This window comes from Gorilla gorilla, chromosome 2 (genome assembly GCF_029281585.2).
Source record: "Gorilla gorilla gorilla isolate KB3781 chromosome 2, NHGRI_mGorGor1-v2.1_pri, whole genome shotgun sequence".
NCBI classification, from domain to species: domain Eukaryota; kingdom Metazoa; phylum Chordata; class Mammalia; order Primates; family Hominidae; genus Gorilla; species Gorilla gorilla.
Window position 1 is genome coordinate 50,329,308 of NC_086017.1, and position 14,303 is coordinate 50,343,610.

The following is a 14,303-nucleotide window of genomic DNA, read 5'->3' on the forward strand; positions in this document are numbered from 1 at the left end:
GTCAAAGGGAACACAGAGATATCTTTTTCTTTTTCTTTTTTTTTTTTTTTTGAGACAGAGTCTCGCTCTGTCGCCTAGGCTGGAGTGCAATGGTGTGATCTTGGCTCACTGCAGCCTCCGCCTCCTGGGCTCAAGCAATTCTCCTGCCTCAGCCTCCTGAGTAGCTGGGATTACAGGCACCCACCAACAAGCCTGGCTAATTTTTGTATTTTTGTAGAGACAGGGTTTCACCATGTTGGCCAGGCTGGTCTTGAACTCCTGACCTCAGGTGATCCCGCCTCGGCCTCCCAAAGTGCTGGGATTATAGGTGTGAGCCACCATGCCTGGCCACAGATATCATTTTTAAGGCAGGAAAGAAGAAAAAAATATATAGAAAAATAGCACTAATTGAAAATTTAAAAGTAAGATATTAGAAACAAGTGTAAATATATTAATAATCACAGTAATTATAAATGGACTAAACCTACCAGTTAAAAGAGAGATGTCAAATTGAATTTTTAGAAATCAAGCAGGTGCCATTTATAAGAGAAACATGGTTCAAGCATAAAGACATGGAAAGATAGAAAGATAATTTTGTTAAATTATCAAACACTACCCAAAAGAAAGCTGGTATAACTATTTAGTATCTGGCAAAGCAGTCTTTAAGACCAAGAGCCTCATTCTAGACACAGAGGGTTACAACATAATGATAAAATGTTCAATTCACTATGAAGATTGCAAAGGTGAAACATTTATACACCTAATAAAACACCCTAAAAACATGTAAAGCAAAAATAGATAGAACTACCAGAATAAATTGACAGTCAGCTTCCCATTTGGGCTGATTTTCTATTCTTAGAAACTGGTCCTGGGATCAGTAAACCACTCATTAGCCTCTTTCTCTAGCCACAAACACTCCTGTGCTCCTGGACAACAGGAACACTTTCACTGTTATTAACTGTGCCGTCTTCACTCTTGGCTGTGGCAAGATTGTGAGAATTTGTTCTTTTGACTATTTCTTCTGCAGCGCTGGAGGTGAGATTCCCCAAGCCTTTGTGGCTACAGTGTGGTGTCTTAACTTGGGCAAGTCCTTTGACCTCTTTGGGCCACAATTTCCCATGGGAGCTTTGTGAGGTTGATAGCGGTATGCCTCCAGTATGTGATTGCAGCCTTGAGCCTTGCCCTGAGAACTGAGCCATCTCCTCTACTCCACAGGTGGGGAATAGCAGCATAGCCTGGTCTCTTGGCTACATGCTCAGCCTGACCAACCAGATCCCAGCTGAAAGCCCTCTGATCCGTCTGCCCATAGAACCACCTGCCTTTGTGGGCACCCTCGCTTTCTTCACAGCGGCAGCCTTGCTGTGTCTGGCATTTCTTGCATACCTGTGTTCAGCAACCAGAAAAAAGAGGCACTCCGAGCATGCCTTTGACCATGCAGTGGATTCTGACTGAGCCTTCAAAGCAGCTCCTGGAGTCCAATGGCTGCTTAGAGTCAGCCTGGGTGGCACCAGGCAATGCAGGTGAAGTGGCTGCCTTCAGGAAATACAACTAACTAAAATCAAACACCTAGGTCACGTGCCTCTCAAATACTGATTTCTGCCACAGCACCTCTTGAGGCGTCCCTTGGCTATTCTGTGCATATTGTTCTTCAGAGACCTCACTACCCACATGCTGATCTATTGGGGAACAGAGAAGACACAGGCCACTAAGGTCAGGCTCTTTATATTAAGTTCCCCAGAGGAAGAGTAAGTTGAGAAGGTATCAGTTTAATGTTGAAGAATTGACCTCAGGGCTCAGTTTCCATTTCCCTCCCTCAGTATTCTTCCTGGCAAGATACCCATTAAGCATTTCGCCAATCAGAATCTCATTTTATAGTTTTTCCCACTGGTCTTTAACTAAGAATTTCTTGTAGCAATCTCGTAAGCAGTGAACCCCCTCAGATCAGTAGAATATAGTATCTGGGGGAGAAGACTTACTTCCTTCAGGGCAGCAGCCACAGCCAGGCCTCTGTCATACAGGTGGATCCCGAAGCACAGAGACATAAAAAAGGTCTCCCAGAAAACTATAGACCATTCTCCAAGTGGAATTCCCACTTAGGGCTCTGGTCACTAGATTGCAACCTGTGTGTTTGTCATCATCCTCATCTCACCATTGTATTGCTATGCCCTCCCATAAAAACACATTGATCCCTAGCAAGATTATTGCATTCCAGATTTTACTGCCTTTGCTAGGCTTTTGCTTAGCAAAGGGCTGACTTTCCATTGTTATCATGGTGTATATATTTTTGTCACCATTCCCACAAGTATACTTGATGTTGTCATAGAACATCCTACTCTATGATTTACTAACCAATTACTTTCCCAGATCATAGACCTCTCTGCATAGTAGTCATAGGTCTTGACTTTGGGGAAAGAAAAGGAAGCTGCAGGAATATTTATCTCCAAAGTCGAATGAGAAAGAACTCCAGCAAATCCAATGGCTACAAACTAAAAATCAGCATTATTTCATATTGCTGTTTCTTAGCTGAATATGGAATAAAGAACTATTATTTTATTTTGACTTGCAATGGGTGTGTGTGTGTTAACTTCCATATGGTACTCTTTCTCCTAAGGACCCTAGGTGATACTTATGAGAGAAATTTTTTTCCCTAGCGAATTAAGAAACCCATTCATTAATATCACCTTTATTCCAGAGAGTTCAAAGTGCTTTTACTTTGATAAACCTTTGACTGCTTGAGATTATTGAGTCAAGCATTTCTGTACCTTATTTGAAATTCTAAGCCTCTGTGAGGCCACAACCTGACACTCAAATCTTGGTTCTCATCCAGAACGGCTACTCCTATCCCAAACTGTACCTTTGCTCCCGCCATCCTCTCTACTATATTGTAGATCCTCCTCCCACCCATCCAAATCATGTATGTTTCTCAAGGTCCAGTTCCTTCATGCAAGTCTTCCACAAAGCTTTCCTTGCACACACATACTATGCTCTATCTCCTGGACTACTTTTTCAAAACCAGCCACGTAAGTCCTCATATTGTTATTTATCTTGGCATATGTGTACAGCTTATTTCTAAAAGACAGAGTAGGCTACTTAAGGGCAAAGCCTATTGTACATCACTCCTCATTTATTCAACAGACATCTAAAAACACCTATTATGGCTGATACCTTTTACGTGTGATTTTGGATTTGGACATATGCTATGAACATAGTATTTATTCATATTTGTTGATTGAGGTTGTTTCCATGAATGACTAAGAAATGGGCAATAAACTATAGAGATAGCAGGGAAAAAACAGCATCCAAATCACCAAGAGTTTGCAAGAAAAAAAATTTGTATGTGCAAGAAAGAGAGCCAAAGCTCCATGAAGGCAAATCCTAGTCAACATTTCTAACTCATTTGGGAAGTTAGAATAAGCTGAGGTACTTCAGGTTTTCTGACACACACCGAAGAATTTTTGACTGGGTGCAGTAGCTCACACCTGTAATCTCAGCCTTTTGGGAGTAGCTGAGGCAGGAGGGATTCCTTGAGCCCAGAAGTTCGAGAGCAGCCTGGGAAACGTGGCAAAACCTCTTCTCTCCAAAAAATACAAAAATTAGCCAGAAGTTGTGGGCACACTTGAAGTCCCAGCTACTTGGGAGGTTGAGGTAAGAGGATTGCTTGAGCCTGGGAGGTGGAGATTGCAGTGAGCCGAGATCATGCCGCTGCACTCCAGCCTGGGTAACAGAGCAAAACTCTCTCTCTCTCTCTCTCTTTCTCTCTCTCTCTCTCTCTCTCTCTCTCACACACACACACACACAAGAATTTTTATAGATAGACCATTGTGAAATCTGCAGTTCAAGTGTTCACCACTGTTACTGTGGTGAACAGAATACTTCGCCCTCTGGTGTTACTCCAATTATGTGGTTACATTGTCACATGGCAAAAGGATTTTGCAGATGTAATTACAAATCAGTTGACCTTAAAATGGAGAGCTTATCCAGGTAGGTCTAACCTCACCACATGAGCTCTTTAAAGGCAGAGCATTTTCTCCAGAAGAGGAAGTCAGAGATTCAAAGCATGAGAATTCCACATGCAGTTGCCGGCTTGAGGATGGAGCGTGCCGTGTGCAAAGGCCCTAAGTGCAGCCTCTAGAAACTAACAGCAATCCCTGGCTGGCATCAGCAAAAAACCAGGAACCTCAGCCCTACAGCTGCAAGGAGCTGGATTCTGCCAACAACCTGAATGAACTTGGAAGCATATTTTCCCCCAGAGCTTTCAGATAAGAGTCCAGGTCAGATCATATCTTGATTTCAGCCTACTGAGACCCTAAGTGGAGAACCCAGTTGAGCCCACTCTGACTTCTGACCTACAAAACTATAAAGTAACAAAAAGATGACGTTTAAAGCCACTAAATTTGTGGCAATTTGTTACACAGTCACAGTAAACTAATACAACTATGGAACCCCAAACCCCAAAGCTCCAACCAAAGCAAGTCTTTTGATTTGAAATATGTGAAGACAAAAGTGATGAGTAGCACAAATAGTGTCTATTCCTAATCACAGCTATGTAAAAAAAGCATGGGTTCAGAGGTAAAAGTACGTGCCAGCATTACTCAGTCACTGAGTTATTTGGGGAATAGGGATCGGGGCTTGAGCTTTGGGCCTGGTTGAGTCTAAAACCCATTGCATAACTTTGCCTTTCACACAGAAAGGCAGTATCATACAGTAGTTAGGAATTTGGCTTTATATTTCCGTAGTCTAACATACCCATTCACATACAGACACCTGATTTATAACAGAGGTGTCACATCAGAGCAGTGGGAAAATGCAGGACAACTGGATATCTTAATGGAGAAAAAATGAATTTGACCCTTTCCTCACTCCACTTGCAAGAACTGTTTCCAGGTAGCTTAAAGACCTAAGTGTGAAAAACCTATAAAGGTTTAGAAGAAAATGTAGGAGAACATTTTTAGGATACTGGGTAAGGGAAGGGTTTCTTAAACACTACACAAAAAGCATTAACCATAAGAAAGTATTTAATACATTAAAATGTAAAACTTCTGTTCCTCAAAAAACATCATTAAAAGAGTGAAAAGACAAGCCACAGAGTGGAAGAAGGTATTTACAACATATATAACTGATAAAGGACTACTTTCCAAATTATATGAAGAACACTTACAAATCAGTAAGAAAAAGGAAGATGATTCAATTTTTCTAAACAGGCAATAGTCTTGAGAAGACACTTTTCAAAAGGAGACAACTAAGTGTCTAATAAACATAAGAAAAGATGCTCAATCTCATTATTGGGATAATGCAAATTAAAACTACAGAGAAATAGTACAATATGCTCATTCGTTTGGCAAAACTTAGAAGTCTGACAATACCAAAATTAGTGAGGATGTGGAACTGGAACTGTCCTATACTGCTGTAGGAATGTAAATTAATGCAACCACTCTGGAAAATGGAGGTATTGTCTAATAAAGTTGAAGAAATTCCAGTCCAAAGTATATACCTTAGCGATATATAGTCTTAGATATACCAGGATACATGCCTAAGAATGTTTTAAGCAGCAACCAAGATGCCTATCCTATGGAATAAATGAATAAATAAATAGCGATACAGCCATACTAGAAAATACTGTACATCAATGAAAACAAAAGAACTACATAATCAAAAGGTTTTTTGTTTGTTTTTGTTTTGTTTTGTTTTTGTTTTGAGATGGAGTCTCGCTCTGTCACCCACGCTGGAGTGCAGTGGCTCAATCTTGGCTCACTGCAACCTCCACCTCCTGGGTTCAAGCGATTCTCCTGCCTCAGCCTCCTGGGATTACAGGCATCTGCCACCATGCCCAGCTAATTTTTGTATTTTTAGTAGAGACAGGGTTTCACCATGTTGGCCAGGCTGGTCTCAAACTCCTGACCTCGTGATCCCCCTGCCTTGGCCTCCCAAAGTGCTGGGATTACAGGCGTGAGCCATTGCATCTGGCCTAATACAAAATTTAAAAACAGGCAAAACTAAACACAGAAGGTTAAACGCTAAAGAAAAGCAAGGAAATTATTACTCTGAAATTTGGGAGGAGATGGAGGCTGTATCTGGAAAAGGATAAATGGGTGTCTTAGGCTGCTTGAACTGCCATAATAAAATACTATAAATTGAGTGGCTTAAACAACAGAAATTAATCTTCTCACAGTTTTGGAGCCTGGGAATTCCAACATCAAGGCATCAGCTGACTAATTCCTGGTGAGGGCTCAATTCCTGGCTTGCAGATGGTGGCCTTTATGCTGTGTCCACACGGCCTTTCCTCTGAGCTCTCAGGGAGAGAGAGTGAGAGAGAGAGGGCACTCTGGGATCTCTTCTGACAAGGGCATTAATCCCACCATAAGGGCCACTCCTTCATAACCTTGTCTAACCCTAGTTATCTCCCCTCCCAAAGGCTCCATCTCCAAATCCTACACTGGGGGTTAGGGCTTCAACATATAAATTTGGGGGATCACAAATATTCAGTTCATAACAACAGGGCTTCTGGGGTGACAGTGTTATTCTACAACTAGGTAGTGGTTACAGATGTTCCCTTTTTCAACCATTTATACATCATCTGTATGTCCTATACTACAATATAAAGTGACAGATCTGGGTTAACTCAAGAATTTTCTCCTTATTACCTCTATGGTTTTCATCATGTCTTTCAGTTTCCTTGAGTCTTGACTTCCTCCATACATAAAACAGGCATAATACCTACCTCATGGGATAGTTAAGAGAAAATACAGCACTTAGCCAGTGCCTGACATGGATGTAGCCAATAAATACAAGTTTTAAAACATATTTATTTCACCCATTTACTTATTCACTCATCATACTTTCACCAAAAGTCTACTGTGTGACAAGCCCTGAGCTAAATGACTAAGGGTGTAATAGAAATGAGACAACTGTCTTTTCTCTCGAAACACGAGACTTAAACGCCCTCTGTTGGAGCTATGGAAAAAATTCTTCCCAGGGTGAGCCTCCCACCCTTTTTTTAAACCTCTCTAAAGGTATTAGAAAAAAAAACCATTAGTTCAAAAATATTTTTAATAGTATAAAATAAGGAGATAATTGGAAATCTGAACATTGAACATTATCAAGGAATTCCTGTTAATTTTTGTTTAGGTAAAATAATGGAACCGGCCTGGCGCCATGGCTCATGCCTGTAATCCCAGTACTTTGAAAGGCTGAGGCGGATGGATTACTTGAGGTCAGGAGTTCAAGACCAGCCTGGCCAACTTGGTGAAACCCCGTCTCTACCAAAAAATACAAAAATTAGCCAGGTGTGGTGGTGCACACCTGTAATCCCAGCTTCTCAGGAGGCTGAGCCAAGACAATCACTTGAACCTGGGTGGTGGAAGTTGTAGTGAGCCGAGATCACGCCACTGCACTCCAGCCTGAGCAGAAGAGCAAGACTCTGTCTCAAAATAAGTAAATAACTGAATGAAATAATGGTATCTTGGATTTTTTTTTCAAGAACCCTTGCTGTTTAGATCAATGGTCCTCAACCTTTTTGGCACCAGAAACCGGTTTCATGGGAGACAATGTTTCCACGGACAGTGGGGGGCTGGGTGGGGATGCACAGATGGTTTCAGGATGAAACTGTTCCACCTCAGATCATCAGGCATTAGATTCTCATAAGGAGCAAACCTAGATCCCTCACACACGCAGTTCACAATAGAGTTCGCATTGCTGCTGATCTGACAGGAGGCAGAGCTCAGGTGGTAATGCTGGTTTGCCCGCTGCTCAACACCTGCTGCGCGGCCCGGTTCCTAAACAGGCCACGGACCAGTACTGGTCTACTGCCTGGCTGAGGGTTGGGGACTTACCAACCCCCAGCTGGTTTAGATACTTGCTGAACTGTTTCCAGATGAAATGATATGTCTGGCGTATCAGTCAAAGTTCAACCAGAGAAACAGAGCCAGTATTAAGAGATCTATTGCAAGGAATTGGTTTGTGAGACTATGGGGCTAGCTAGGCAAGTCCTAAATCCACAGGGCAGGCCGTCAGGAAGAGCAGGCTGGAACCCTCAGGCATGAACTAAAGCTACAGTCCACAGATGGAATTTCTTCCTTCTCAGAGAAGTCCCAGTTCTGCTCTTATGGATTTTCAACTGATTTAATCAGGCTCACCCAGATTATCTAGGATAAGTCCCCTTAAAAATCTACTAATTATGGGCAGTAATCACACCCACAAAATACTTTCACAGCTACATCTAGATTAACAAATAAATGGGTGCTATAGTCTAGCCAAGTTGACACATAAAATTGACCACCACATCTGTGAATTGATTCAAAATTACAGGGGAGGGAGAATGTAGGGGTAGAACTGGCCCATACTTTGATGGTCCTTGAGGTTGGGGTGATGAGACATAGGAGTTTATTATAGTATTCTATCTGCTTTGTGTATGTTTACAATTTTCTAAATAAAAGTTAAAATATATATTTTGAGGCCGGGCATGGAGGCTCACGCCTATAATCCCAGCACTTTGGGAGGCTGAGGCGGGCAGATCACCTGAGGTCAGGAGTTCGAGACCAGCCTGACCAACCTGGAGAAACCCTGTCTCTACTAAAAATACAAAATTAGCTGGGCATCGTGGTGCATGCCTGTAATCCCAGCTACTTGGGAGGCTGAGGCAGGAGAACTGCTTGAACCCGGAAGGCGGAGGTTGTGGTGAGCTGAGATCATGCCATTGCACTCCAGCCTGGGCAACAAGAATGAAACTGTCTCAAAAAAAAAAAACAAAAAAACAAAAAAACAAAAAACATATATAACACTCAGAATCTCACTGCTGTATATTTGATATTTTTCTTTCTGAATCTTTTTCTCTACATATTTGTACATAGTTAAGATCATGCTGGAATTACAATTTTATATTTCCTTCATTCACAGCATTATACCATTAGCATTTTCAGATCTCATTAAAAATTATTCCCAAATATCAAACAAAATGATTAAGAACTCAGGCTTTCACATCACAAAAACCTGGTTCACACATCCTAGTTCTGCTGTTCATTGCTGTGTGATCTTTGTCTAAAAATCTTAAGTTTTCTATGCTTCAGTTTCCTTTAATACAGCCATTCAATTCAACTGCTTGTTCATTTGTTCATTCAACTAATATTGATTGAATTCATCCTCTGAGTAAGATCCTGTGTAGGTGGCGTAACTCCACCAATTAACAATGTAGACAAAGTCCTTGCCTTCAGGGAGCCAACGTTCTAGTGGGGGAGACAGACACTAACCAACTAAATACACACTGTACAGGGGATTATAAGTGATCTGGAGAAATATAAAGAAGAGTAAGGGGAAAGGAAAGTGCCAGGAGCATGAGATGGGGACGCCATTAGGTCAGAAAAGTCTTTTCAGATAAGGTGACGTCTGAACGAACACTTGGAAAATGTGAAGGAGTCGGCCATTTGAATATCTGGAGGAAGAGCATTCTAAGCAAAAGAGACCACAAATACAAAGGCCATTGTGATTGGAGCAGAATATATGACTGGAAGATGGAGGAGATAGGGTAAGGGAGTTAAGACAGAGTAGATGGTGCAAGGGGGCCCCATTTAGAGTTCTGAACAAAGGAGGGGTATCTGGCTTCTGTTTCTAGTTACAGTGATAAAAAACAAAGGAGACAAGAGCAGAAACAGGAAAACCAGTTGGTGGGTGATTTTAATAATCCAGATGAGAAATGCTGATGGCTTGGATCAGGTTGGTAGCAGTAGAGGCTGTGAGCAATGGTCAGACCCCGGATATATGTGAAAGTAGAGCCCACAGTGTTTGCTGATGAATGTACGTGGAGTGAGAGAGAAAAAGAGGGGTTAAAAGTTATTCCAATATTTTTGCCTGAGTGACTGGAAGGATAGAGTTGCTATTAAATGACATGTGAATACAGCAGGGAGAGAGGGTTTAGTAAGAGGAAGGTTAAGATCCAGACTATTTTCTTAAAAAAACAAAAACTGTTTATACCAGCACATATCCATAAGCACAGAGAGAAAAGAAGAAAAGAAAACAGCAAAAACATTTTGGCATGGTGGACCAGGGGTAACTGACTTAGCAGACCCAAGAAAGCACAATCCTAAAACAATGAGAAAATAAAAAATCAACCAATTTAAACAGCAGTGTCCTCAAAAAGCTCAGGAATCTGTGGCATCAAGTACAGCTGCAAGTTGGGTTAGCAAGCACAAAATAAAGATAATTAAAGCTGTTTAAGAATAGTGATTCTGGCCGGGTACAGTGGCTCATGCCTGTAATCCCAGCACTTTGGGAGGCTGAGGTGGGTGGATCACGAGGTCAGGAGTTCAAGACCAGCCTGGCCAACATGGTGAAACCCTGTCTCTACTAAAAACACAAAAATTAGCCAGGTGTGGTAGAGCACCTGTCATCCCAGATACTAAGGAGACTGAGGCAGCTGAGGCAGGAGAATTGCTTGAACGCGGGAGGCAGAGGTTGCAGTGAACCGAGATTGCACCACTGCACTCCAGCCTGGGCGACAGAGCAAGACTCCTTCTCGAAAAGAAAAAAAAAAGAATAGTGGTTCCTAGATACCTTCTATTCTTTGCTGATGAATGACTGCCTCTTCCTAACTCAAGCACAGGAACTGGAAGGCACAAGGCACAGTTACGGGTGGAGGTGTCATACCAAAACAACAAGATTAAGGAAACCAAGGCATATTCAGTGTTTAGACTCCAAGCCTCTAACCCCATCAACTCCCAGGTTCTAGGTTAACTCTACCCTCTAGTCAGGACTTTGGAAGACTCTTTTGTGAGGAATCCAAGAAGTCCAGGAGAAAGGACACAAATGTGCTGGCATTTACAGGTTGCTAGTCAGATTATCCTACAGTGAAGCTTGAATCAATAACTCAAAACTTCCAATCAGCTTTTTATCCCCTCACCTTAAACAGAAAACAAACGAGGTGCCAGGAGTGGTGGCTCGCTCATGCCTGTAATCCCAGCACTTTGGGAGGCCAAGGCGGGTGGATCACCTGAGGTCAGCAGTTCGAGACCAGCCTGACCAACATGGTGAAATTTCATCTCTACTAAAAATACAATAATTAGCTGGGCAGGATGGCAGGTGCCTATAATCCCAACTTCTCGGAAGGCTGAGGCAGGAGAATCGCTTGAATCCAGGAGGCGGAGGTTGCAGTGAGCCAAGATTGCGCCACTGCACTCGAGCCTGGGCAACAGAGGGAGACTCCATCTCAAAAAAAAAAAAAAAAAGAAAAAGAAAAAGAAAGAAAAGAAAAGAAAGAAAGAAAACAAGGCAAGTATTTAAGGACAGCCCCCACTGTTGTTCTAGTCAGGCATCAGGAAGATACGCACTTAGATATCTGTTTGTGTTTTATCAGCCATTTTTACCCAGAAGTCTGTCTCTCTTGTTATTGTTACCTCCCTCTATCTTCTGTCATCTGCTTTCTTCTTTTCTAAATAAAAGTAGAGTTCCAAGAAGCCCATGTTTTTATTTTATTTTATTTTATTTTATTTATTTATTCATTTATTTTAGAGATGGGGTCTATGTTGCTGAGGCTGGACTTGAACCCCTGGGCTCATGCAATCCTTCCTTCTCAGCCTCCCAAGTAGCTGGGACTACATGTGCACACCACTATGTCTGGCAGGTTCCCGCTTGTGTCCCTTTGCTCTTATCTGCTTAAAAGTCACCTCTGAATCATCACTAGAACTTGACTTCTCACAGATGAAAAGGCGGTGTGATTAATACAAGTAAAGATTGGGATGATGCACTTGAAAGATGGAGGAAGGGGCAAGTCAAGGAACATAGGTGGCCATGAGAAGCTGAAAAGGCAAGGAAACAAATCATCCCCTCAGAGTCTCCAAAAGGAACCTCTAAAAGCCAAAACGTTGACTTTAGCCCAGTAAAACTGAATTCAGACTTCTGACCTTTAGAACTGTAAGAGAATAAAACTTGTTTTAAGCCATTAAAACAAAACAAAACAAAATTTGACCTCTCACAACAGAGAGGAAGTCTTACTACCTTTCTGTAGATTTCAGAACCATGGTCAGGGATCCAAATACACTCTATGAGGGTGACATGGGCTCCATCACACACTCCAGAAAGGAGTGTAAATTAATCTAACGTTCCGAAAAAGTAGCTATAATATGCTGCAAGATTTTAAAAGTGCACATTCTTCAACCCAACAACTGTATTTCTAAAAATTAATTCTAAGGAAACCTTTTTTAAAAATATGGACATTGTTATTACAGATACATATTGAAATATTTATGGATACACTGATATAATGTCTGGGATCTGCTTCTCATTAATCCTGTTTGGTGAGCATATTCACATTTTCTCATAGGGGAGCCACTAGGCACATATGGCTATTGAGCTAGTCCAGTTGAGATATGCAATGAATGTAAAGTACACACTAGATTTTGAAGACTTCATACCAAAAAAATTAAAATATGTCATTAATAACTTGGAAACTGGTTATATATTAAAACAATATTTTGGATATATTGAGTAAAATAAAATGTATTATTAAAATTAATTTCACAGGCCAGGCACAATGGCTCACACTTATAATCTCAGCACTTTGGGAGGCTGAGGTGAGATGGGAGGATCACTTAAGCCCAGGAGGTCCAGACAAGCTTGGGCAACACAGGGAGACTCTGTCTGTACAAAAACTTTAAAAATTAGCACGCCTGTTGGCACATGCCTATAGTCCTAGCTACTCATGAGGCTGAGGCTGGAAGATCGGTTGAGTCCAGGAATGTGATGCTTCAACAAACTATGACTGCACCACTACACTCCAGCCTGGGCAATAGAGTAAGACCTTGTCTTAAATAAATAAATAAATTTCACTTCTTTCTTTAATATTTTTCAAATGTAGCTACTAGAACATTTTAGGTTACATTAAGTTAGGTTTTAAATTACAAACATGGTTTTCCTTTGTAGTTTACATTATATTTTTATTAGACAGCACTGGTATAGAATCCATATACTATAGATAAAACAAGATGGCCCATTAAACATGAACATCTTTGGATACTTGACCAAAAATGGCTATTGTTGAAACTAAATAATGGGTACGCGGGAGTTTATTATACCATTTTCTTTACTTTTGTACATGATTGAAAATTCCATAATGAGTCTGGGCACGGTAGCTCACACCTGTAATACCAGTACTTTGGAAGGCCAAGACAGGAGAATTGCTTGAGCTCAGGAGTTTGAGACCAGCCTAGGCAACATAAAGAAACCCTACCTCTACAAAAAAAAAAAAAAAAATTAGCTGGGTGTGGGTCACGTGCCTGTAGTCCCAGCTTAATCAGAAGGCTGAGGAGGGAGGATAGATTGAGCCTGGGAAGTCAAGGCTGCAGTAAGCTATGATCGTGCCACTGTGCTCCAGCCTGGGTAACAGATCAAAATCCTGCCTCAAAAAAATATATATTACATAATGAAAGTTTAAAAATATGTGACTAAAGCTGCTTTCAGAAAAATACTAATCCCTATTTATATAATAGTAAAAAGTGAAAAAGTAAGCCCGATCTTCAATAGCAGTAGAGGAATGGCTAGGTGAATTATGTTCATCTATATGCTAAAAGAATATGATGCAGCCATTAAATAATACAATAAAAAATAACGTCCTCCCCCTCCCCCTCCCCCTCCCTCTCCCTCTCCCCTTTCCATGGGCTCCCTCTCATGCCGAGCCAAAGCTGGACTGTGCTGCTGCCATCTCGGCTCACTGCAACCTCCCTGCCTGATTCTCCTGCCTCAGCCTGCCGAGTGCCTGCGATTGCAGGCACGCGCCGCCACGCCTGACTGGTTTTCAAATTTTTTTGGTGGAGGCGGGGTTTCGCTGTGTTGGCCGGGCTGGTCTCCAGCTCCTAACCGCAAGTGATCTGCCAGCCTCGGCCTCCGAAGGTGCCGGGATTGCAGACGGAGTCTCGTTAACTCAGTGCTCAATGGCGCCCAGGCTGGAGTGCAGTGGCGTGATCTCGGCTGGCTACAACCTCCACCTCCCAGCCGCCTGCCTTGGCCCCCCAAAGCGCGGAGATTGCAGCCTCTGCCCGGCTGCCACCCCGTCTGGGAAGTGAGGAGCGTCTCTGCCTGGCCGCCCATCGTCTGGGATGTGAGGAGCCCCTCTGCCTGGCTGCCGAGTCTGGAAAGTGAGGAGCGTCTCTGCCCGGCCGCCATCCCACCTGGGAAGTGAGGACTGCCTCTTCCCGGCCGCCATCCCATCTAGGAAGTGAGGAGCGTCTCTGCCCAGCCGCCCATCGTCTGAGATGTGGGGAGCGCCTCTGCCCCGCCGCCCATCGTCTGAGATGTGGGGAGCGCCTCTGCCCGGCCGCAACCCCGTCTGGGAGGTGAAGAGC

At 42.5% G+C, this 14,303-nt stretch overlaps 1 protein-coding gene across 1 annotated transcript in view; it reads left to right on the top strand.

The window, feature by feature from the left end:
* The window catches only part of ENTPD3 (ectonucleoside triphosphate diphosphohydrolase 3), a 41,508-nt gene extending 38,963 nt beyond the window's left edge, over positions 1-2,545 (top strand). Inside the window, exon 11 of the mRNA XM_004033900.5 lies at positions 1,195-2,545. Within this exon, the coding sequence (XP_004033948.1) occupies positions 1,195-1,431 (237 nt within the window). The 3' untranslated portion in view covers positions 1,432-2,545. The remainder of the gene's footprint in view (positions 1-1,194) is intronic.
* The last annotated feature ends 11,758 nt before the right edge of the window (positions 2,546-14,303 follow it).